Here is a 23,847-nt window from a genome sequence, read left to right as displayed (position 1 = left end):
ACCTCACCTGTTTCGTCAACCACACTGATCCACGAGTTTCCTTCAGGCATGCCCGAGAAGTGAAAAACAAGACTCAAGTCTAAAAAAATGTTTTAATAAAAATACCAAATCACAATTTGCAGCTTTTACTTGCTTGTCAGCGTAGACTTCTGTTAATGTACTGTACAAACATATTTGCTATTTGTCCAATGTTTTCTGTGGGGTGCATCTTGGTGTAGCTGATGAACTGACGCCTCAGCTTGCGCAGCTCAGTCATGTGGAGGTTGTGTGCCAGCTCGATGTGTCAACAGTTAAGGACATTACGGCAATCGAATGTTAAACATCACCATTAACGAGCCTTCAGATAATGTACATCTCTTCGCAAAAGGTCTAAATTTATAGCACAACTGGGATTCAAGAGGGGTTGCCGGATGGCCTCGGGCACTGATCGTGCCAGAAGTTTGCATCTGGAGCTTGGGCGGCCAATGGCATCAACTAGAGTCTGTGGGGCAATAGAAGCTCCGGAGGTGAATCCACAGATACTCAGTGTCTCTCAAAGGACTCTGCTTCTCTTTCTCCTATTGTTAGGGGCACCAGGCAATGCTCACGGCGCATCTTTGTTTGCCTTGCAGAAGGCAGAAGTTGCAGGAATTCATGTACATTACATTTTTATCCACTGTTATGTGACAATAAAAGTGATCTTTGAGGATTTCTCTTGAAAAATTCAGTTGGCGTAGCAGTTAGAGTAATGCCTTTTCACCTCCGGCAATGGGGACAAGACAGGGATTCAATCCCACGCTGTTGGTAAGGAGTTTGCACGTTCTCCTCGTGTCTGCATGGTCTCTGGGGGCTCCCACCATTCAAAACGTACCAAGGGTGTAGGTTAATGGGGTGTAAATTGGGCAGCAAGGACTCATGGGCCAAAATGGCCTGTTACCATGCTAAATTTTAAAAAGAATTGAAACGCACGAAGAACACAAATGTGTGTGTACACACCCCCTCCCCAACCATTTTGGAGACCACTGTCACAGTGGTTCGATTCTCCACACTTAGAAAATACTTTCTCACAACCAGAATAGACGATCTCACAATTTCCCACTCCAAATTGCGCCTGCGACAGATTTTACTTCCCATTCAGATTGGAGCTCAAGCCCTGGAACTCATTCCAGAAGGAAGAGGGCTGCCCCTGCGATTAAAAAGGATATCTTTACGTTGGCTCCTGGCACGGATATCAGGTCTCCTGGTACAGTTGTCTTCTGTGCGGTCAATATTGCCTGAGTTTAAATGGTCAGCGTCTTAAAGCTCGATTTTCACAAAAATTAACGTTTCAAACCTCAGCAATGACAAATATTTTCAAATGAAAGTCAGAACGAACAGGTTGAATGCCCATCAATCTGGGCATTAAAACCAACCCACTCTCCTCTCCAGAGCCAGCAAGCTGGTTAATTAAAAAAAAATACAACTCATGTAAAAATCAACCCCTTAATTTTGGCCCTGGCCACCTGCCCAGCTGAGGTCCGGACTCCCCAACCGCAGACACTCGCCTAGGCCCCGGCCGTCCACCCACCGGAACTCATGATGCCCTGACCACCTCCCCCATCCAAGCTCCCAAGGCTTTGGCCGCCGGCACATCTGAGCCCCCGACCGCGGACTCTCGCCTAGGCCCCATCAGCCAGCGCATCTGAACCATCAACGCCACGGCTGCCCAGCCATCCACAGGCGCACGGGGGGCTCGCTTTTGCTTCACTTTTTCAGACCGAAAGGGGCGCCGGGCAATGTTAATGGCAGACTAAAGGCAATTTTGTGTCATATGACATTTCTGTTTTATTACATGACAATAAATTGTATCTGATCAGAGTTTTGAAAAGGGAGGTGTCGTTGAGAAAACTGATTAGCAATAGCGTAAGTCAAGATAAGGTCTTTTTTTTTTACAGCCAGTGATAACTTAATGGGTAGAAATGGCAGTGAGCCAAGCAGGAGATGTGGGTAATCAAGAGTCCTGACAACCATTTTTAGTTTAGTGGAAGCATTTCTAGATTCACATCTTCCCAGAGCCCATGAATGGACGTATCTCACTGAGGAGCCATCGACAGGAGCTTCAGGAAGGTGGTCACATCAGAGGTTTAGCCAAGAGATGGGTGAACACTGCAAGGGGCAGGAGAGGGGTATTCCCTGTAGGTATACCCTCTATAACATGGGATAGCATGTTGGCGGGCAGTGTCTCAGGGAGGGGAAGGCAGCCATCAAATCAGGCCATGATACATCTATACACAGTATAGATGAGCAGTAGCGATCGGGGATACTTTGGTCCAAGGGAACAGACGGCGTCTCTGTGGTCAAGGTGGTTTTGCACAAAAATACTGGAGAAACTCAGCAAGTCATGCAGCAAGGATAAGGATACAGAACCAACGTTTCAGGCTTGTGCCCTTCCACAAGGTGTGAGCAAAAAGCAGGCAGGTGGTGAGGGGCAGAAGGAAGGAGTACAGGGGTCACAGGCAAGGTAGGGGGGGGGCAGGGGGAGGAGGCAGGTGGGGGAGATGAGAGGGTCTGAGGATCCAGGCCGATACCACCTCCCCGGTGCCATAGTCAAGGATGTCTCAGAGCAGGTGAAGACCATTGAATGGGGAGGGTGGTCTATATTAGAATTACCAAGAGGCAGTAGAGAGACAGGACCCTGCAAAAGGAATGTAGGGAGTTAGGTGGACAGTTAAAGAGCAGGACCTGCCAGGGTGCAATCTTGGGATTATCCCTGTACCACGTGCTCGAGAGTATAGGAACAGGAAGACAGAGCAGCTCAATGTGTGAGGACCTAGCTAGCACAGTGGTGAGGGTTGGGAATCAATGGATTCTCATCTGGAGAGAGGAGGTCTAGATAAGGAGGACAGATTGTACCTAAACTCCAACCAGATGGCATTAACATCGACCTCTCTGGTTTCTGAGAGGCCGCAAACCCACCACCATCTCTCTCGCTCCCTATCCCTCCGGCTCTCCACCCCCTTGTCTCTCTCTTTCCCGCATCTACCCTCTCCCTCCTGATCAATTCTCAGCCTTTCTCTCCTGCCTGTCGACCCCTCCCCTTTTTAATTCAGGCCCCTGCCTGTTTTTTGCTCTTACCCTGACGAAGGGGTCAGGCCCAAAACATTGGTTATATATCTTTGCCTCCTACGCATGCTGGGGGAACTGCTGAGTTCCTTCAGCTCTTTGGCGTATCTACGACAATCAGAGCGTCTGGAGAATTTCTGGTTTCAGTTTGCAGGGATGTTTGTTTGAACTACAGGTCGAACCTCTTTAATCCGGGGATGTCAAACCACAGAAAATGCCAGAAAAACAGAAATTGACCCCTAAGGGACACCCTATATAAACATACCAAAGGTAGGTCAAAGCTTAAAATGAGAAATAATACTGTGGGGCGGCAGAGTTAGCCCAATGCCTTTACAGCGCCAGTGATCAGGACCTTAGTACAAGCTCCTTACGACAGCGCAGGACTTGAACCCCGGTTCTGATCGCAGCAGATTCAACCTTTACAGTATCAGTGATTCAAAGCGTGCCGGACTACAGAGCGCCAGAAAATAGAGGTTCAACCTGTTCTTGGGTGGGTTTGAACTTTAGCGAGAGACAGTGTGAGAGAGTGAGTGTGGGAGAGAAAGCAAGAGAGTGAGTGTGGGAGCAAGAAAGAGATGGTGGTTAACTGGAATGAACTGCCAGAGGTGGTGGAGGGAGCTACTGTTATGTTTGAACAGGTAACTGGATAAGACAGGAGTAGAGGGATGAAGCCACAATGGGATTTGTGCACTTAGGCATCGCAGATGGTGTGGATAAGGGATAAAGGGCTGCAGTCTTTTCTGACTAACAAGTAAAAAGAGCTCACCAGTAACATTTCTTGTGTTACTCTGTCCAACTCGTACAAGAAGTTTGTAGAGGAAAGTGGTTGCTAAAAAAAAATTGGACAAATGTTAAACTATTGGAATCAAATAACAATTGGGCATCTCTGCTACCCTATTTAATGGTTTTTCAACTTTCTTCCCACTCAGATCCCACTTTAACTAATCCCGATTCCATCGGTGCTCTGTGATTAGTAAGGGATTGCTTAAGGTGGAATGTGAGTAGAATGAAAAAAAGTTGAAAACCACTGTTTTAATCGTCCCTTATTGACTTGTTATGTGCACAGTTTCCTAACTCCAATGGAAATGGGCCAACGACAAATTTTCTTAAAACAAAATATTTCTGTGACAATTGGGTCTAGATCAGTGCTTCCCACCCACAATCCTTGACTAATCACAGAGCACCTATGGAATAGGGATTACTTATAGAGGGATGTGAGTGGAAAGAAAAAGGTTGAGAACAACTGGTTTAAATCTATAAAAGGTTAACCTTCAGTCTGATTCTAATTCACCACAGGACAATACATGTTCTCTGTGAGTCTGAACTTTCCCCCATCGCCTACAAAATGGCCATAGTACAGGCAGCAAACTCCAATTCAAATGTTGGACCAAAAAAAAATCACATCCATCCTTGGACAGTTTACCTGGATACTTTAGCTGGATACCTCAACCCTGTGGTTCTCACCAGCATGAAATAAATTGAGAATACTTCCATGAAATAACTTTGCTTTTTGAGAACAATCCTAAATAAAAGCACTTTGCTTAATCTACAAAATCGATGTCAACCAGCAACACAATCCACAGAATGAGGATGGTCCAGAGTAAATTCCAGGCGGTCGTGTCACATGATTTCATGATGTCATGTGACACTCCCCCAAAATCCACTGGTCATCCAACGTGGACATCTTCCGATGATTAACGGGATGGTAAGACTCCATTGGTCAACTGGGAGATTGGTCAAACATCCTTTCACCCATCTCAACTCTCAAAACAGAAATGATCAAAAAAAAATTAAAATACTCCAGCAATTATTCTAGGTTTGCCTGTGACAGTTCCCCTAGAAGTGATTCTGGAACTCATGGAGTATCCGGGCCAACCCTGGATACCATGAGGAAGGGCACAGGCCCAAAATGTAATTGGAGTGAGTGAAACACAAAGTCTGCAGATGCTGTGATTGTTGCAAAAAAAAACAGAAATGCCAGAGAAACTCTGGTCTTGCAGCGCCCATTGGAAGTCAAGATAAAAATATATGCTTCCCTCTGTGTTTTTATTATTGAAATGTTGGTTATATATTCTTACTTCCCATGGACCCCATGGGACCAGATGAGTCCCTCCCATCATTCTTGTATTTCTATCACGATCACGGCGTCTGCAGAGTTTTGTTGTTTCACTCGATAAACTTTCAGTCAGATGTTACGATCTTCACTTACGTTAAGTGTCGACTGGTTGGGTGGTGGGGCTTTCCTGTGGAAGATTGCATCACATATTGCCTCAAACGGGAGGGCATCATCCTTCTGGATGGTGAACAATGGACTGTCCCATCTGTTCCTGGAGTCTGGAGCCTCAAATCTCATCACCAGTGCATCAAAGCTGAAGGAATTGCAAAGTAGCCGAGCAGTAACAACAAATTCTAATCATGTACAACCTGACGAAATGAGTCCTCAGTGCAAAACATTCAGACACACAACCAGACATAACACACATACATATGGTATACAGGACAAGTAGATTATGCTTTTCCCCCACATCAGCGTGGGTTTTCCCCAGGGCTCTGGTTTCCTCAAAAAAAACGCACCAGGGGTTGTAAGTCAATTGGGTGTAATTGGGTGGCACGGACTCGTGGGCTGAAAGGCCCTGTTACCCTGCTGTATGGTTAAATGTTTGAAATTTAAAACAATTTGAAATGCCAAGAAAGTGAAACTGTACAGAGCTAAACACTGCAGGAGAAAGGAACATGTTGGGAAGTTGTCAGGCGAGATGTTGCACATGTAACTCTGGGAGGGAGGATGGACTTACATTTCCTGCGGGTATTGTTCCCCCGGATCTCTGCTCTGGTTCCACAATGAACAGACATCAACCGCAGTCTCGCAGTGTATCTGGAAACAACAAATATAGGTAAGGTCCAGTATCATCGCAAAGCAGAAGCCACCTCAAGTATTTGGAGCCTGTTAAATACCAACACCAGGTAAAGGATAGAAAATAGTTGGGCCCACATTCAGGAAAGACACAGCGATCTCTCAGATTGTTCAGACAAGAGGATGGAGAAATAGAGGCAACAATAAAGTTCACAGTCATGGAGTTAGTTGTAGAGTAAAGGGCCCTACACCCATATCAGTCATGGAGTTAGTTGTAGAGTAAAGGGCCCTACACCCATATCAGTCATGGAGTTAGTTGTAGAGTAAAGGGCCCTACACCCCAATCAGTCATGGAGTTAGTTGTAGAGTAAAGGGCCCTACACCCCAATTCATGCTGACCGTGATGGCTCCAATATGCTAATCCCTGTGCCATGCCTAGGACCTGTTCAAATGCAAACCTGTAAAGGTAACAACATCAACCACTTCCCTTGGCAGCTCATTCTAGATAAAGGCCACCTCTGCGGAGATAAATCTGCCCCTCAAGTCACCTGTAAACCTCTCTCTTACCTTAAACCCATAGCCCCTAGCTTAAGACTGCCTAACCCTTGGAAAGACCACCAACCTTATTCATGCCCCTCATAATTTTATAAAGCTCGAAGGACAAACCCAGGCTCTCCTTGTAACTGCAGCCCTCCATTCTTTCAAACACTCCATATCCAAAGTTCTGAAAACCGAAAAGACCAAAAAAAAATTCTTAGCGCCATCGTGACACCACTTAAAAAAAATCACCACGTGACTTGCCCGTGTGGGGCTCTGACGCTCTGTCGGCGCCATTTTGATAACAACAGAGCTCTCGTGTACAAAGATATTGTTGAAAATGGCAAAAAGGCTGCATTTATCTTATTTTGTAAGTATTAAACATTATTTCATGTGAATTTTCCACTTGTGGTGTTGTTTCAACCTGCTGTTGTTTGTTGCTTAGCTGGCTGACACAGGTATTCTACTGATGATACTGCGCTGTTTTGTTTCGAAAACACCCAATAACCCAAAAAAAGTCTGGTTCCAAGCATTTTGGATACAAGTTCTGTACTGTACTGCCACATCCTTTCAGTGGTGAAACAACTTCGAACCAGAGATTCGTATCGCAGCAAAGTGATATCCCATCTTGTATTAAGAGTCTTGTGCCTTCTTTACTACCCTATTCACCTGTGTGGCCATTTGTGAGGGACTATGAACCTGGACCCCAAGGTCCCTATATACATCAACAATCCAAAGGTTCCTGCACAAGTCCTGTTAATATTTGTCAAATCCAAATTCATTACTTTACACACACACATATATACAGCACAGTAACAAGCCATTTTGGCCCACGAGTCTGTGCCGTCCAATTTGTAACCCATTAACCTACGGCGCCACTGGAGAAAACCCACACAGACATGGGGAGAACATACAAACTCCTTACAGACAGCGCGGGAACTCCGGTCCCGATCGCTGGGGCTGCAAAGGTGTTGCACTAACCACCTCACCAACCGTGCTGACTTGTCCGGATAAAATTCCGTTTGGCAATGAGTCGTCAGTAAATGTATCAGTCAATCCACCTACATTATTGTCTATATGTGCAAAAAAATTAAAAGATACCATGAAAATATCAAAATGATAGAGGCATCAGAAAAGTCATGGTTGCAAGCCAGAGGGCCTGGATCAGGGAAACAAAGGGCAAGCAGGTTAGAGTAATGGTTAGTGAAATGCTATTGCAATGCCAGCAGCCCCAGTTCGAATACAACGCCGTCTGTGCGTTTGCATCAGTTTCCTCCGGGTGCTCCAGTTTCCTCCCACCCTCCAAAAGCTGACAGGGTTTGTTGGTGTAAATGGGGCACCAGGAGCTCGTGGGCCAGAAAGGCCTATTATCGTGCTGCATGTTTAAAAAAAAATTAAAAGATTTAAAAGCTGGAGATTCAGAAAAAACTCAGCGGATGAGAGCAAGCTGATGCAAAGGCTTAGCCGTTTCAGGAGAAAGGATACATTCAAGAGAACATCCGGCCCATGGAGCCTGCTCCGCCATTCAATGAGATGATTGGCTCATCTCCACCCACCTGCCTTTTACCCACATCCCTCAATTCCCCTACTATGTAAACATCTATCCAGCCTTATCTTAAATATATTTACTGAGGTCGCTTCCACTGCTTCCATGGGCAGAGAATTTCACAGATTCACCACTTACTGGGAGAAGCAGTTCCTCCTCATCTCTGTCCTAAATCACCTCCCCTGGATCTTGAGGCTAAGTCTCTAGTTCTAGTCTTCCCCCACTGATGCAAACAACTTGCCTACCTCAATCTTATTATGCCTTTCATAATTTTATACATTTCTCTCAGATCCTCTCTCATTCTTCTAAATTGCAGCGAGTACAGTCCCAGACGTCTTAATCTCTCCTCATAGGCTAACCCCTTCATCTCTGGGATCAACCTGGTGAACCTCCTCAGCACCGCCTCCAAAGCCAGTACATCTTTCCTCAAGTATGGAGACCAGAACAGCACACAGTCCTCCAGATGCAGCCTCACCAGGACCTTGTACGGTTGCAGTATAACCTCCCTGCTCCTAAATTCAATGAGGCGACTCATTCCCTTATATTCCAACATTCTACATTCAAGCCATTGGTCTTGATCTCACACCTCCTACCTCACATCTTCCAGGCCCCCAAACAGCCCTTCCAGGCAACACACCTCCTCTGACAAATACTGCATTCTGTGCTCCTGAAGTGGCCTCCCCTACGTTGGTGAGGCCACACACACACCTGCAATGGTTCGCAGAGCATCTATGCTCTGTCTTCAATGGCCATCCTGAGCTCCCCATTGCGGCCATTTCAGCTCCCCTTGCCACACCGACCTGTCTGGCCTGGGCCATCTCCATTGCCAGAGGGAGGCCCAATGTAAGCTATAGGAACAATTCTGCCCAATAACATGAAGTCAATAATAAGTCAACTTTGACTCTGCAATTAAATAAATTAAGTTTTATTTGCTCTCTTGATAGATGAGGCAAAGAGCAGCATCAAAGATACAATTCCTTCAAGATAAAAACAACTCAATGATTTTACCCAGAAATATTGGTGGTTCCATTTTGTTACTAAATAAAACAAATTCTTAAGATAAAGGAATAAAGGCCTGAGTGCAAGATTTGAGTCACATTTATGTACGAGGGGAGCTTGGTTTCCTGCTTAGTCTAGAGAACACACAGCAGAGTGGCTTGGATTTAAGTCTTGGTTAAAGCAGACTTGAGCTAGTCATTTATTAAATTTAAGAAATAAAAGGGCTTGAGTGCAAGATTTGTCAGTCACAGTTACGTAGCCTGGCTTCCTGTTTAGTTTAGGGACCACCCAGCAAAATGGCCACCGCCTTCCACGATGTTTGGGACACTAGGCTCGCAGCGAGTGAATGAACCACACCGAGTCGAACGTGAGTTGAACCAACTGACTTTAATAGAACTCCCACACGAGTTTAAATCCCTCGGGACCCGGTGATGCTTGCGACCCCCATGACCTTTGTGACGACAGCCGCCAGGCTGTGGGCTTGCCCCGCACCCGGAGCTCTCTCAGTCAGATCTACTGCGCGCTTGCCCGTGACTCGGTGAGTCAGTTCGCCTGTTGTGTGGGCGAGCTGCCACAAATCAAACAATTCACACGCAATTAAAGGGCACACTCCAGATTTTATTTAAGGTTATTTGTATGTATTTTAGTGTGACCATGTAGAATTTACAGCACTTTTTAATACACAAGTCTTCTCATTTCAGGGCACCATAATATTTTGGACATAGCAATGGTCTGTAGATTAAAGCAGTCACGTTCAGTACTTTGTTGCCTATCCCTTGCCTGCCATGACGACTTGAAGTCTGTGATTCACAGACATCACCAGGTGCTGAGTATCTTCTCTGGTGATGATCTGCCCGACCTCGACTGCAGCCACCTTCAGCTCCTGCTGGTCCCCTGAAGTTTTCTTTTCAGCATATGGAAGGCAAGCTCAATTGGATTTAGATCGGATTTGGCCATTCAACAATTTTCCAGTTTTTTAGCTTTGAAAAACTTTTGTTGCTTTAGCAGGATGAAGAGTTTGGAGACATTGACTCGAACTTGAATGGATAAGATGTTTCTCTACACATCAGAATTCATTTTGCTACTGTCATCTGCAGTTACATCATCAATGAAGTGGACCAGTACCTGTGGCAGCCACACGTGCCCAGGCCATAACACCACCACGTTTCACTGATGAGGTGGTCTGTTCCTTTACGCCTCCACACTCTGCTCTTGCCATCATTCTGATACAGGTTGGTCTCATCTGTCCACAAAACCTTTTTCCAGAATTCTGCTAGCTCTTTCAAATACCTCTTGGCAAACTGTAACCTGGCCGTCCTGTTCCTGTGGCCAACTAGTGGTTTGCATCTTGCAGTGTAGCCTCTGTATATCTGTTCAGGAAGTCTTCTGCGGACAGTAGTCACCAACACATCCACACCTGCTCCCTGAAGAATATTTCTGATCTGTCAGACAGATGTTTGGGGATTTTTCTTTATTAAGCTGAGAATTCTTTTGTCATCAGAAGTGGACGTCTTCCCTGGTCAACCAGTCCCCGTGCGATTCCTTTCTTCTGAACGTTGCTCCAAAATGTTGATTTTGGTAATCCTAAGGTTTGGGTGATGTCTCTTACCGTTTTATTCTTGTTCTTTTAATTTGACTTTCATTGGGCACAACTCTGGTCCTCATGTTGGAAAAAAAATGGCAAATACAAACTCCTGCACCAATTAAACATACACAAATAATCACAAACCCCCATGGAGCCAAAAGGCCCAAACATCATGGTGCCGTGAAATGGGAGAACTATGTATTTAAAACGTGCTGTGATTTCTACATGGTCAAACCAAAATCGACACAAATTAAAATCTGGAATGTGCACTTTAATCACGTGAATTGTTTGAACACCAATTTAAAACTGTGCAGCACAGGAACGAATACAGGAAAAAAAAATGTCTTTGTCTCAAACAATCTGGAGGGCCCTGCAAGTCTTGGTTGAAGCAGACCTGAGCTAGCAGATGTATTAAAAATAAGAAATAAAAGGGCTTGTGCAAGATTTATGCCTGGTTTCCTGTTTAGTCTAGAGAACACACAAGAAAGTGGCTTGGATTTAAGTCTTGGTTAAAGCAGACATGAGCTAACAGCTATGTTAAAAATAAGATACACAGAAAACCAGCAATCATTCACGTTTCATTACAAAAAAGATTTAATGGCTACTTACCAAGCAGTGTGGAGTCTGTGCATGCTTTACTAAACAGAACAATTCATATCTGTAACCTATATTTAAAAGTCAAAGATGCACATATTTGAAACAAAATTAGACACAGTGAGTCAATATTTTCACATCTCCCGAAGTAGTGCTGGATTGAAAGTTAGTCTGATCTGACCTCTTGATTAATCAGCCCCATAATCAGCTCAGCTGCTATTTCATTGCAAGGCCCCGTCAGCATAACTCATCAGTTCAGACAAGCTAAATTGGCGGCTTCTTCACAAACCTTAATATTCACCTTCATCAGATGTACCCTGTGTACCAATCACATTATTACCCTCATGTATCCAGTTGGCAGAGAGCCTCCCATGGATATTAAAGGCTACTGAGGGGGCCAGAGATAGAAAATTTAAAAATATTTCATCCTGCAAATAGGTCTGAAAATAAATGCACAACTCCCACGTCTTTCTCTTAATTAAATCAAAACATTTAATCCCACTAATGGCTTGGAATTTTTGAAAAAAATGGAAATAGTTTATTAAAAATAATCAAGAAATATTACACTAATGCTCTGTGGGTTACAAATGCATGAATTATACCCTGTGTATGAATGAGCATTTGGGAGACCAGTGGGATGGATTTACTGGCTGCAGTTTTCTCTGCATTTGTTTTACGATGCTGTTAAGTTTAAGGATGTCCACGGGGAACACGTCTTTATGTTTAGCCTCACACTGATAATGGATGAGGCCAAGAACATTGAGTGAATGGTTGGGGATTTTAAATGGTTGGCTACCGAAAGCCTAGTGTGACAGATTAAATTACATTTTATATTGTGTATAGATATGTTTTTGAAGGAGACAGATTGTGGGGTTTAGAGTGTAGTTCACAAACACTTCATAAAACAGATCTCATTTAAAATGCAAGAACTTTGCTCAAACCAGACCCTCCGGGTCCAGTGCCTTTGTAAAGACTGGTTCGCTAAAGGTTTTCATAGGGAGGTACAAATAGAAGAAACCGAGCTCAATAGGACTTCACTGGTAGGTGTTAGTTGGACATGCTGTTGTTATTTTGAGAGCAACAGATGAACGGGCTCAGCAGATTAGTTGGGTCCAGCGCCATAATCCGTCTGATTGCAGTTTGCTATTCAAAGACAGTCATGCAGTTTTGCAAGCAGAGAGCGAGAGTGAGAGAGAGAGAGCGAGCGAGAGAGCGAGGAGAGACCAAATATGCTTTCTCTAAGAAAGAAAGAGGGAGAGAAAAAACTGTTTTCTGCAGCCATGGGTTGTGAGTTCAGCTTGTTGAAACCCCCTGTGGTCCATATAAGAGAAAATGTCTGGCTCGAGTGTTTCACCTGAAATAAGGGGAACAAGTGGAACTCTGTGGTGACCTGGAAGAAGAGGTTATCGTTTGGAAAACCCTGATGGGCAAGTTTCTTCGGCAGGACCCTGAAGTAAATCAGTTTGTGCGCGTCCCTCTGCCTGTCTCTCCAACTACCCTGTATACAGTAAAATCCATTCTCCAGAATTCATGCAACCGGCAGCTTCAAGCAAACAGCAAAAAAAAAAAAAAAAAAAATTGAAAGAACAAAAATACTATACTGTATTTTTTAATCTATTATTTTATTCTTATTTAAAATTTTTTTTTGCTGTTTGCTTGAAGCTGCCGGTTTATTCTTAATGTATCAGTTAGGCATGGTAAAGTCTCAAGCAACTCTACCCATGGATGCTACCTGACCTGCTGAGTTTCCCTGCTCAAGATTCCAGCGTCGACAAATTGCGGGCTTCTCTATCATTTTGTTCTACTGATCGGAGTGAAAGTACACTGACTGTGTAATACAGCAAAGACTGCTTGCACGAAAGAGGTATGTTCTTAACAGGATCCAGAACCTGATTGCCTTCTTGCTGCAGGAACTCAAAAATCTTGCCACTGCCCCATATTCAAAACCAAAAGTAGGAAATAGTTCTCTTTTTTAAAATTAATGACTTAAACTCAGCAAACAGATTAGAGAACAAAAGTAGTTCAGGATATTACAATCCAGTGCTGTGAAGAGTGGGAATGTACCATTATGCGAAATCACAAAACATTTTTAACCAAGTAAATAGAAATTACTACCAGTAAAGCCCCAGTTATCTGGAATTCAAGCAACCCACAATCTCAAGTAAGCAACAAAAAAAGGGGAAAATTTATAAATTTAAAATAAATAAGACTAAATATAAAAATAAATAAAGGATTAAAATTGTAAAAGTAAATGTTCTCTGAAATAACACATAAACCTGGGGTGAAGATGGGAACAGATATTCAGCCAGCGGAGTTTCTCGTTCGGGCTTTGCTTGTAGCAGCTGTTTGAATAAAATGGCATCGCCCAGGATGACTCTCTTAAAGGCTCTCCTTATCCATGCTTTATAAAATTTTTTATCTTTATTAGTGCATTATTAAGTATATTAGAGGCTTTATCTGTAAACTTGGGGGGAGGGGGGGTTAATTATCTATAATGTTATTGTTCGTCTTTTGGGCGGCTCCGTGGAGGGGGAGGAACCTGCAGATGCAGTGGGGGTTAAATGCTTTCTGAACATAAAGTAAAATGCTTTATGGTTCATCTATTCGCACAAGTGAAATTTGTTGAGTGTAGTATTTTTGTCTTTTAAACTGTTTATTAGTTAGGCATTGTAAGAATGATTCTCAAGTAACAGGAAAAATAACTTATCCAGCATCTACCAATCCCCATAGGTCCAAGATACCAGGGGTTTTACTGCATTCAGATTGGGTGATCGCATCACAGTACATCGACACTGTGAGTCTAAACTTGGGGTTCCCGTAGCCAACGATTCTAAAATGCAAGTGTAGACATTATGTGACCAAACTAACTGTTATTTGATGGAGAATTAGAATTGTGGTGAATGTCTGCCAAGCTGCTTGTCTCCTCTCTGTCAAGCCTTGCTGCACTAACATTGGCTGAGCATTATCTCTACTGTTAAGGACATTCCCCTTGAGTATAACTGTGTATACATCTATCGTCTTTCATTATTGTACCATGAGTTTCTGCTAATAGAAGTCATGATTATTGTTTGACCCCATCGTCTTTGTCTCCTTCATCAACTGGCACTTCAAGAATGAATACTTTGGATCCACAGAGGCTGCCGACCCAAATATTATCGGATTTATAACCAGAATTTCACCGCCATTTACTGCTCTAGGGAATAAATGATCTTGGATTTGCCTTCCAGCCTTCAGGTCAGCACCTGATCTCCCCCCTTAATCCATCTCAGGATGGTGGTTGATGGGACCACTGTGGAACCCAACAATCCAAGTCATATACCACTGCTCTCACAGTAATTAAGCCAATTGAATCAACTTAACTTTCACAAAACATACCTTTGATGTAATTCAGAGAGTCCATAATTACCACATGTTCTTTATTGATTTTTCTAGGAAATAAGAATATAGAAAAGTTTACAGTGCAACAAGAACACGTATCAGATAGTACAAGGGTTTTACTATTGCCAGGTGAATCTTTTATAACAGTATAATGGTGCAGGGTAACAGCACTGTTTACTCTTTCCTTCCAATTTTATTATTGTTGCCTCATCTGAGAATTATGGGCAACATGGTCGGAGTGCAAAGATGTACACACCCTCTTCTACTGTCGTGCTTTATGGAGAGACTCCAGACACACAACGAGAATGGGAGCAAAACACATGAACAGGTAAAACTAATTCTAATTAATAACCGCAAGGTTTTGAGAGGTGGAAGGAAACTGGAGCCCCCTGGAGGAAGCCCACGGAGAGAACATACAGGCAGCACTGGATTTGAACCCGTCACTGGTGCTGTCACAGCATTGCGCTGACCATGCCACTCAATTTGTTGTGGGCTATTTTAGCCAAGAAAGATACTGCTGGGGGAACTCAGCAGGTCAAGAAGCATCCGCGGGAGGAAAGGAATTGTTGGTGTTTCAGGCTGCAGCCCTTATTGAGACTGGGGATATGGATGTGTAAGGAGGGCAGGAGGGGATTGGAACAAACAGACCAAGGGACCGTTTCATAGCATTTATACTCTGTCCACCATGGCCATCCTGTGTTCCCGATAGCTACCGTTTCAACTCCCCTTCCTTTTCCCAACCTGTCTGGCCCTTGGTCATCTCCACTGCCAGACTGAGGCCCAATGAAAACTAAAGGAACCACCCCATACATTATTATCTGGGCAGTCTGCAGCTGAGCAGAATGAATATAGAATATTTAATTTCAGGTAATGATCCCACCCCACACATTTTTGTCCAATTTCCCACCACCGCCACCTCCCAACCCCCTCACCCATTCTCACCCCCTCTCCACTCCTCCATTTAGGTTCCATCCACTCACCGGATTCTTCTGCACTCTCTTCCCCTCCCTTCTCTTGCCCTTTGGTTTCACCCAGATTCCACCACTGGCTGCCCATCTCTAATCCCCCCACTCCACCCCATGTGATGCGTCTTCCTCTGGCCCCCCTTCCCCTTTATCTGGCCCCCCTTCCCCCTTATCTGGCCCCCCTTCCCCCTTATCTGGCCCCCCTTCCCCCTTATCTGGCCCCCCTTCCCCCTTATCTGGCCCCCCTTCCCCCTTATCTGGCCCCCCTTCCCCCTTATCTGGCCCACCTTCCCCCTTATCTGGCCCCCCTTCCCCCTTATCTGGCCCCCCTTCCCCCTTATCTGGCCCCCCTTCCCCCTTATCTGGCCCCCCTTCCCCCTTATCTGGCCCCCCTTCCCCCTTATCTGGCCCCCCTCCCCCCTTATCTGGCCCCCCTCCCCCCTTATCTGGCCCCCCTCCCCCCTTATCTGGCCCCCCTCCCCCCTTATCTGGCCCCCCTCCCCCCTTATCTGGCCCCCCTCCCCCTTTATCTGGCCCCCCTCCCCCTTTATCTGGCCCCCCTCCCCCTTTATCTGGCCCCCCTCCCCCTTTATCTGGCCCCCCTCCCCCTTTATCTGGCCCCCCTCCCCCTTTATCTGGCCCCCCTCCCCCTTTATCTGGCCCCCCTCCCCCTTTATCTGGCCCCCCTCCCCCTTTATCTGGCCCCCCTCCCCCTTTATCTGGCCCCCCTCCCCCTTTATCTGGCCCCCCTCCCCCTTTATCTGGCCCCCCTTTATCTGGCCCCCCCCTTTATCTGGCCCCCCCCTTTATCTGGCCCCCCCCTTTATCTGGCCCCCCCCTTTATCTGGCCCCCCCCTTTATCTGGCCCCCCCTTTATCTGGCCCCCCCCTTTATCTGGCCCCCCTTTATCTGGCCCCCCTTCCCCTTTATCTGGCCCCCCTTCCCCTTTATCTGGCCCCCCTTCCCCTTTATCTGGCCCCCCTTTATCTGGCCCCCCTTCCCCTTTATCTGGCCCCCCTTCCCCTTTATCTGGCCCCCCTTCCCCTTTATCTGGCCCCCCTTCCCCTTTATCTGGCCCCCCTTCCCCTTTATCTGGCCCCCCTTCCCCTTTATCTGGCCCCCCTTCCCCTTTATCTGGCCCCCCTTCCCCTTTATCTGGCCCCCCTTCCCCTTTATCTGGCCCCCCTTCCCCTTTATCTGGCCCCCCTTCCCCTTTATCTGGCCCCCTTCCCCTTTATCTGGCCCCCCTTCCCCTTTATCTGGCCCCCCTTCCCCTTTATCTGGCCCCCCTTCCCCTTTATCTGGCCGCCCCCTTTATCTGGCCCCCCTTCCCCTTTATCTGGCCCCCCTTCCCCTTTATCTGGCCCCCCTTCCCCTTTATCTGGCCCCCCTTCCCCTTTATCTGGCCCCCCTTCCCCTTTATCTGGCCCCCCTTCCCCTTTATCTGGCCCCCCTTCCCCTTTATCTGGCCCCCCTTCCCCTTTATCTGGCCCCCCTTCCCCTTTATCTGGCCCCCCTTCCCCTTTATCTGGCCCCCCTTCCCCTTTATCTGGCCCCCCTTCCCCTTTATCTGGCCCCCCTTCCCCTTTATCTGGCCCCCCTTCCCCTTTATCTGGCCCCCCTTCCCCTTTATCTGGCCCCCCTTCCCCTTTATCTGGCCCCCCTTCCCCTTTATCTGGCCCCCCTTCCCCTTTATCTGGCCCCCCTTCCCCTTTATCTGGCCCCCCTTCCCCTTTATCTGGCCCCCCTTCCCCTTTATCTGGCCCCCCTTCCCCTTTATCTGGCCCCCCTTCCCCTTTATCTGGCCCCCCTTCCCCTTTATCTGGCCCCTCTTCCCCTTTATCTGGCCCCTCTTCCCCTTTATCTGGCCCCTCTTCCCCTTTATCTGGCCCCTCTTCCCCTTTATCTGGCCCCTCTTCCCCTTTATCTGGCCCCTCTTCCCCTTTATCTGGCCCCTCTTCCCCTTTATCTGGCCCCTCTTCCCCTTTATCTGGCCCCTCTTCCCCTTTATCTGGCCCCTCTTCCCCTTTATCTGGCTCCGCCTGTCACGCCTGGTTCACCACTCCCACATGGGGCCCTTACCCACTGTGTCCTCTTGATACAGGCTCCTCTTCCCTGTATTCCCCCCCCCCCCACTGTCTCACTAAAGGGAGCAGGCCCAAAAAGTCAACCTTTTTTTTCCCCAACCATCGTTCATCCTGCTGAGCTCCCCCATTGTTCAGATTCCAGCAAGTCTCCAAGGTGGTTATCACGTTGACCAAAAACTTTGTGCCAACTTGCATTTAGAATCTAAAAACAATCCACCATTCAACCACAAAGAAAAACTGAGCCTTGGGAAACAAAGCAGAATAGTAAAAATATCTCTGATGCCACAAGACAAATCTAATAAAACATTTCACAGCTCAAAACATTTTATGGGGAGAAATGTGTGTAGAAAGCTGGATGTTAGATCAAAGGTGTGCATAACGAAGTACAATCACAAGTAAAGCTCTTTAAAGGAGTCAATTCTGGCCATAGATGGAGAAATATTCTAGTCATAGTCAATCAAAAGCACGGCAGCCTGGTTGGCATAGCGGTTAGTACAACACTGCAACGGCGTCAGTGACCTGGCGCTGTCTGTAACGAGTTCTCCCCATGTCTGCATGGGTTTCCTTCTGGTGCTCTGGTTTCCTCCCACCCTTCAAAACGTACCAGGATTGTAGGTTAATTGGTGTAATTGGGCGGCACGGGCTCGTGGGCCGAAAGGGCCTGTTACCGTGCTGTATGTAGAAAGCAAATAACGGCAAATAAACTGCAGGACTAATTTGTATATTATTATTACACTATTTAACTTTTCAGAGCTTTGAATTTCAAACACAAGTCTTGGAAATCTCGCCAATGAGAGAAGACAGACAGACAGCTGCAGCGTTATTTATGTTGACTGGGCAATAAGCGGATAATTGCTTTCCAATGCTAAGCCAATTTGCCACCATCTCCATTTTTCCCAAATCAATCGCATCCTGTAGGCCAAGTCTAATCTCCTCACCATCACCGCCACCAAAAATCGTCCTGTCATCTATGACTTTACTTATTATTCCTTCAACATTAGCATCGGAATCATTAATTTACATCGAGCCCTGAATTACACCACCATTTGCGGGCTTCTAACCACAAAGCAACCCTCCTCAGTACTCCCTTCTCCTGCTTCCATTTACCATCTCCCCTCTGACACACACCCTCCTCTCCTTCCAACAGCCCCTTCTCCCCCTCTGTCCAACACCCCCACCCTTGCTTTTGATGCCCCCTCCCTCTTCCCCTCTCCGATGCCCCCTCCCCCTCTCTACACCTCATGACAGTAAGTGGAATCTAAATTATAATCTCATGCTACCTTTCAACTTCAGCTTTCAAGGCTCCCCAAAGTTCCTTCTCCTTCCGAGAATCTACAATGCAAATAATAACCGCCAGTAAACAGCAGATCACCTCATTCGTACTAAAAATGTACTCTTACATGATGCTTCTTCAACTGAATTCATGGATGATGTTATTCAGTAGACCACAAACAAGGGCACGAAGAAATAAGGATTGTCTAAGGGGAAAACTAGTAAAATGCCATTGGTTCGTGAAATAGAATTTTGATGTGAAAATTAGCACACTCTTTGGTCCCGACGATACAATTCTACTTCACTGGATTCTTGGTAGAATAAATAAACAGGCAGGCTATTATTTAGATGGGGAGAAAATTCAAAATTCTGAGGTGCAAAGGGACTTGGAAGTCATTGGGCAGGATACCCAAAAGGTTAAACTCCAGAATGAGTCAGTGAATGCAATGTTGGCATTCATTTCGAGATGAATGTCTTGCAGGAGCAGGGATGTGATGTTGAGACTCTGTAAGGCACTGGTGAGACCTCACCTGGAGTAGGCACTGGTGAGACCTCACTTGGAGTACCTGTATACAGTTTTAGGTGCCTTATTTGAGAAAGGATACACTGGTGTTGAAGAGGGGTCAGAGATTGACTAGAATGATACCACAAATGAAAGAGTTAGCATATGAGAAGCAATTGTTGGGTCTTGGATTGTTTTCGTTGGGAGTACAGAAAAGGATGAGGAGGGGGGGAGTGGGGAGGGGGGGACGACATTTCGAATGCTGAAAAACCTGGTCAGAGAAGATGTGGCAAGGTTGTTTCCAATGGTTGGGGGGTCAAGGACAAAAGGACACATCTTCAGGATAAAAGGGTGTCAATTTAAAACACAAACATATCTTTAGTCAGAGGGTGGCAAGTCTGTTGAACTTGCTGCCAAGGGGAATGAGGCATTGGGTGTATTTAAGGAAGAGACTGACAGGTATTTGATTAGTCAGGACATCAAGGGTTATAGGGAGAAAGACCCCACACTCCCTCTACCCGCCCCCACCCCTCCCACCCTCCCTCTCCCCTCCCTCCCTCTGCCCTCTCCCCCTCCCCTCCCCCCCTCAATTCCCCCCTCCCCTCCCCCCTCCCTTCCCCCCTCTCCAATCCCCCCCTCCCCCTCCAATCCCCCCCTCCCCCTCCAATCCCCCCCTCCAATCCCCCCCTCCAATCCCCCCCTCCAATCCCCCCCTCCAATCCCCCCCTCCAATCCCCCCCTCCCCTCCCCCTCCCTTCCCCCTCCCCTACCCCCTCCATTCCCCCCCTCTCCATCCCCCCCCGCCAATCCCCCCTCTCCATTCCCCCTCCCTTCCCCCTCCCCCCTCCATTCCCCTACCCTCTCCATTCCCCCCCCGCCAATCCCCCCTCCCCTCCCCCCTCCATTCCCCCCCCTCTCCATCCCCCCCGCCAATCCCCCCCTCTCCATTCCCCCCTCCCTTCCCCCTCCCCCCTCCATTCCCTCATTCCCCCCCTCTCCATCCCCCCCGCCAATCCCCCCCTCTCCATTCCCCCTCCCTCCTCCCTTCCCCCTCCCCCCTCCCTTCCCCCTCCCCCCCTCCCCCTCCCTCCCCCCCTCCCCCCTCCCTCACCCCTCCCCCCTCCCTTCCCCCCCCTCCCCCCTCCCTCACCCCTCCCCCCTCCCTTCCCCCTCCCCCCTCCCTTCCCTCATTCCCCCTCCATTCCCTCATTCCCCCCCTCTCCACCCCCCCTCTAATCCCCCCTCCCCCTCCATCCCCCCTCCCCCCCCACCCCTCCATTCCCCCCCCCCACTCACCGCCATACCAAAGGCTGCGCTCCACGCCCAGGCCCCGATCCCCCCCCACCTCCACCACCCTCCTGGCCGTCGCCTCCCGCAGATACGCGCTGAGCTCGGCGGCCCTGCGGCTCTTGCCGCTGCAGGGAAGCCCACAGAGCAGCACCAGCGGCATGACCGTGCGCCTGGGCCCGCCGCCGTCGGCCCATTAAAGGCGAAGTTGCACTGCAGCGCCGCCTATAGGACAGCTGCCGCCGCCGCCGCCGTCGTGCAGGCCGATTAAAGGCGCATTTCCGTCGGCCCATTAAAGGCGAAGTTGCACTGCAGCGCCGCCTACAGGACAGCTGCCGCCACAACCTGACATTCTCTGGATGGGGACCCACAATGAACTTAACCTGAAAAGTTCATTAACTGGCGACCTATCGTGGACACTCACTTGTCAGGAAGGTGCAACAGCGACTGCACTTCGAGAAGACTGAAGCGGGCAAGGCGACCCGGCCACCATCACGTCAACCTTCTACGGGAAGCTCCATCAACAGCGTCCCGGCCGGCGGCATCACAGTGTGCAGAGAAATGGGTCGGCGGTCAATCCACGGGACCATAAGAGCGGCAGAGAGGATCCCCCCCATCGACGTGATCTACCGGGATTGTTGTCTGAAGAGGGCGCGCAAGATCGCCGCGGACCCCCTTCCACCCCACCCGCAGCACCTCTCAGCTGCTCCCGTCGGGGACGAGAGATACAGGAGTATCGGAGCCTGCACCACCAGGCTGTGGAACGGCTTCTTCCCGCGGGGCAGCGAGGACGCGGAATGACCAAAGGGACTGCTCGCGCTGACCCTCGGAGACTCTCGCCTTTCATGAAACAATATTTATTTATTTACTTGTCCTGCTTGTGTATTGTTTATCTACCTGTGTCTTATGTCTGGCCGTGCATCTGCGATGACCGGAGAACGCTGTTTCAGCGGGTTGTACTTATGCAATCAGATGATAATAAACTTGACTGGACTTGAAAATAATGCAAACGTTGCAAAAATATCATGTCATTAGCTTTAGGATAAGAGGGAAACAGTTTAAAGAGGACCTGAGGGGAAACTGGGGGCAATGGGTGTGTGGAACGAGCTGTCAGAGAAGCTATGGTTGACTCAAATATATGACCAGACTGGGAAATTGCTTTGGTGAGCACCTTTGCTCTGTCTGCATCAGTGACAGGGATCTCCCAGTGGCCAACCACTTCAACTCCGCTCCCCACCCCCGTCCTGACACGTCTGCCCATGGCCTCATGCTCTGTCCTACCTGTAAATTGGAGGAGCAACACCTCACCTTCCGTCTGGGCCGCTTTCCAACTGGCTGGCATTGACATTGACTACTCCGGTCTCTGCTGGACCACTCCCTCCCTTCCCATTCCCTCTGTCTCCTTTTTCTCCAGCTCTCCATCCCCTTCACAGAGGCCACCCCCACCCCCATTTGCTGCTGTGCCCTCCCTCCCTTATCCACCTATTACCTCCTGCCTGTGGGCCTGTCCTCCTCCCCATCACCCCCCCACCATTTCGTTCGGGCGCCGCCGACATTTTTTACATATTTTGATGAAGGGCTCAAACCCGAAACGCTGGTTCTGTATCTTTATAAAGTACACGGTTTGACCTGGTGAGTTTCTCCAGTGTCGTGTTTTTACTTCAACTGCAGTGTCTGCAGACTTTCATGTTTCACTCCAAAGATGTGGCCGCCTGCTCCAGAAATCAATGATACCACGTGATGCAAGGTTTCCACCACATCAGCATGTCCAGCGTGATCTGAGGCATGAGCTCCTGGGTTTCATCACCTTGTCAGTGTGGATTGGCTAGAACTTCTCCTCCACAATCTCCATCAGCACCAGGGCACCACAGGGGCTGTGTACTTATCCCCCCTGCTCCACTTGCTCTACTGTCTGGATTGGTACGACAGCGGTGCCAGATACAAGTTGGCCGCCGATACCACGATAGTGGGTTGTAATAAAAAAATGGCGATCAGTCAGCAGACAGGAGGGAGATTGAAGACTTCTCTGAATGGTATACCTCACACCAAGACCAAAGAGCTGATTGTTGTCTTCAGGAAGGGGTGTACGATCCAGCGATCATTGGGGGTTCAGAGGTGGAGATGGTGAGTAAATTCCTGGGAGTCACTATCTCTGAGGACCTTTCCTGAACCCATCACACCAATGCCATCATGAAGAAAGCCCTTTAGCGCCTCAACTTCCTCAGGAGTTTGCGGAGGTTCGTTATGACATCAAAAACATTGGCAAACTTCTACAGATGTGTGGAGGGAAGTGTGCTGATCATGGCCTGGTGTTGGGGACATCAATACCCCTGCAAAATGTAGTGGGGACAGCGCAGGACATCACAGGCAAAATCCTCCCCACCGTCGAGAACATTGACAGGGAACGCTGCCGTCGTAGAGCAGCAGCGATCATCAAGGACCACACCACCCACCCAGCACATGCTCTGTTCTCGCCACTGCCATCGGGAAAGAAGTGTCAGTGCCACAAGACTCGCCCTCCCCACCCCCCCCAGGTTCAGGAACAGCTGCTCCCCCTCCACCATCAATGACAAACTCAATCAGGGACTCATTTACTCTGTTCATTATTTATTACTGTATATTTATTTTTCGTATTTATCTGTATTTCTACAGTTTATATCTCCTTCTTTTTGATATATTTCTTTCTTCTTTAGCACAGTAATTAGAAATTCTGCCTGTCCCATGGGCAAAAAAGAATCTCAGGGATGTACGGGATCTCATGTCGGTTATCTGCCGATAACTTTGAATTTCACTTGGGATTGTTCAGCATCTGCATTTTTTGTGTTTCTCAATATTGCAAAGTTTTTGGGAATGCTCCAATCCCTAGAAGACATACAACGAACCTTTCTATTCATGTAGTGCCCAATGTAACTTGGATTACACTGGCATCTATATTTACAGAGTTTGTCATTCCATGTGAAAGATGGATCATTTGATAGCTTTGATTTCCTCAGCAGAATGCTGCCAGTACATTTTCTTTTCCTGCAAGTATTCAAGAAGTTCCATGAGTCAAATATGTTCCCTTAACTCTTATTTCAAAAGAAACAAATGATTCATTTACCACCGTTTCCCTGTTATAGCATTCCAATTTTCCATTATTATCCCGATATCCCCAGAGCCA

The 23,847-nt window shown here is 47.5% G+C and overlaps 1 protein-coding gene across 2 annotated transcripts; it reads right to left on the bottom strand.

The window, feature by feature from the left end:
* Positions 1 to 73: 73 nt before the first annotated feature.
* kti12 (KTI12 chromatin associated homolog) lies at positions 74 to 20,895 on the bottom strand. Of its 2 annotated transcripts, XM_069902753.1 has the most exons (9): positions 20,697 to 20,894; positions 18,907 to 18,958; positions 14,572 to 14,624; positions 11,212 to 11,267; positions 5,877 to 5,956; positions 5,291 to 5,450; positions 3,848 to 3,910; positions 1,185 to 1,253; positions 74 to 280 (listed from the first exon to the last, which is right to left on the bottom strand). In XM_069902753.1, the coding sequence occupies exons 1-9, from the start codon at positions 20,848 to 20,850 to the stop codon at positions 137 to 139; spliced, it is 831 nt and encodes a 276-aa protein (XP_069758854.1). In that variant the 5' UTR covers positions 20,851 to 20,894; the 3' UTR covers positions 74 to 136. The 2 variants fall into 2 exon arrangements, with proteins under 2 accessions (XP_069758854.1, XP_069758855.1); XM_069902754.1 differs by lacking the exon at positions 3,848 to 3,910 and having other exon boundaries at positions 20,697 to 20,895.
* Between the last annotated feature and the right edge of the window lie 2,952 nt (positions 20,896 to 23,847).

The sequence above is a fragment of the Narcine bancroftii genome, chromosome 11 (genome assembly GCF_036971445.1).
Source record: "Narcine bancroftii isolate sNarBan1 chromosome 11, sNarBan1.hap1, whole genome shotgun sequence".
Classification (NCBI taxonomy): Eukaryota; Metazoa; Chordata; class Chondrichthyes; order Torpediniformes; family Narcinidae; genus Narcine; species Narcine bancroftii.
This window is presented reverse-complemented; position numbering and strand designations above follow the sequence as displayed.

What these genes read in the sequence shown, in the direction of transcription:
- kti12 (XM_069902753.1), bottom strand. Translation starts at nt 20,850, where the DNA reads ATGCCGCTGGTGCTGCTCTGTGGGCTTCCCTGCAGCGGCAAGAGCCGC. An exon ending in GCGCAGCCTTTGGTATGGCG is followed by an intron (nt 18,959 to 20,696) that starts GTGAGTGGGGGG and finishes TTTGCATTGTAG; the next exon opens with ATTCTCGGAAGGAGAAGGAA. An exon ending in TAACACAAGAAATGTTACTG is followed by an intron (nt 1,254 to 3,847) that starts GTGAGCTCTTTT and finishes ATTTAAACTCAG; the next exon opens with GCAATATTGACCGCACAGAA.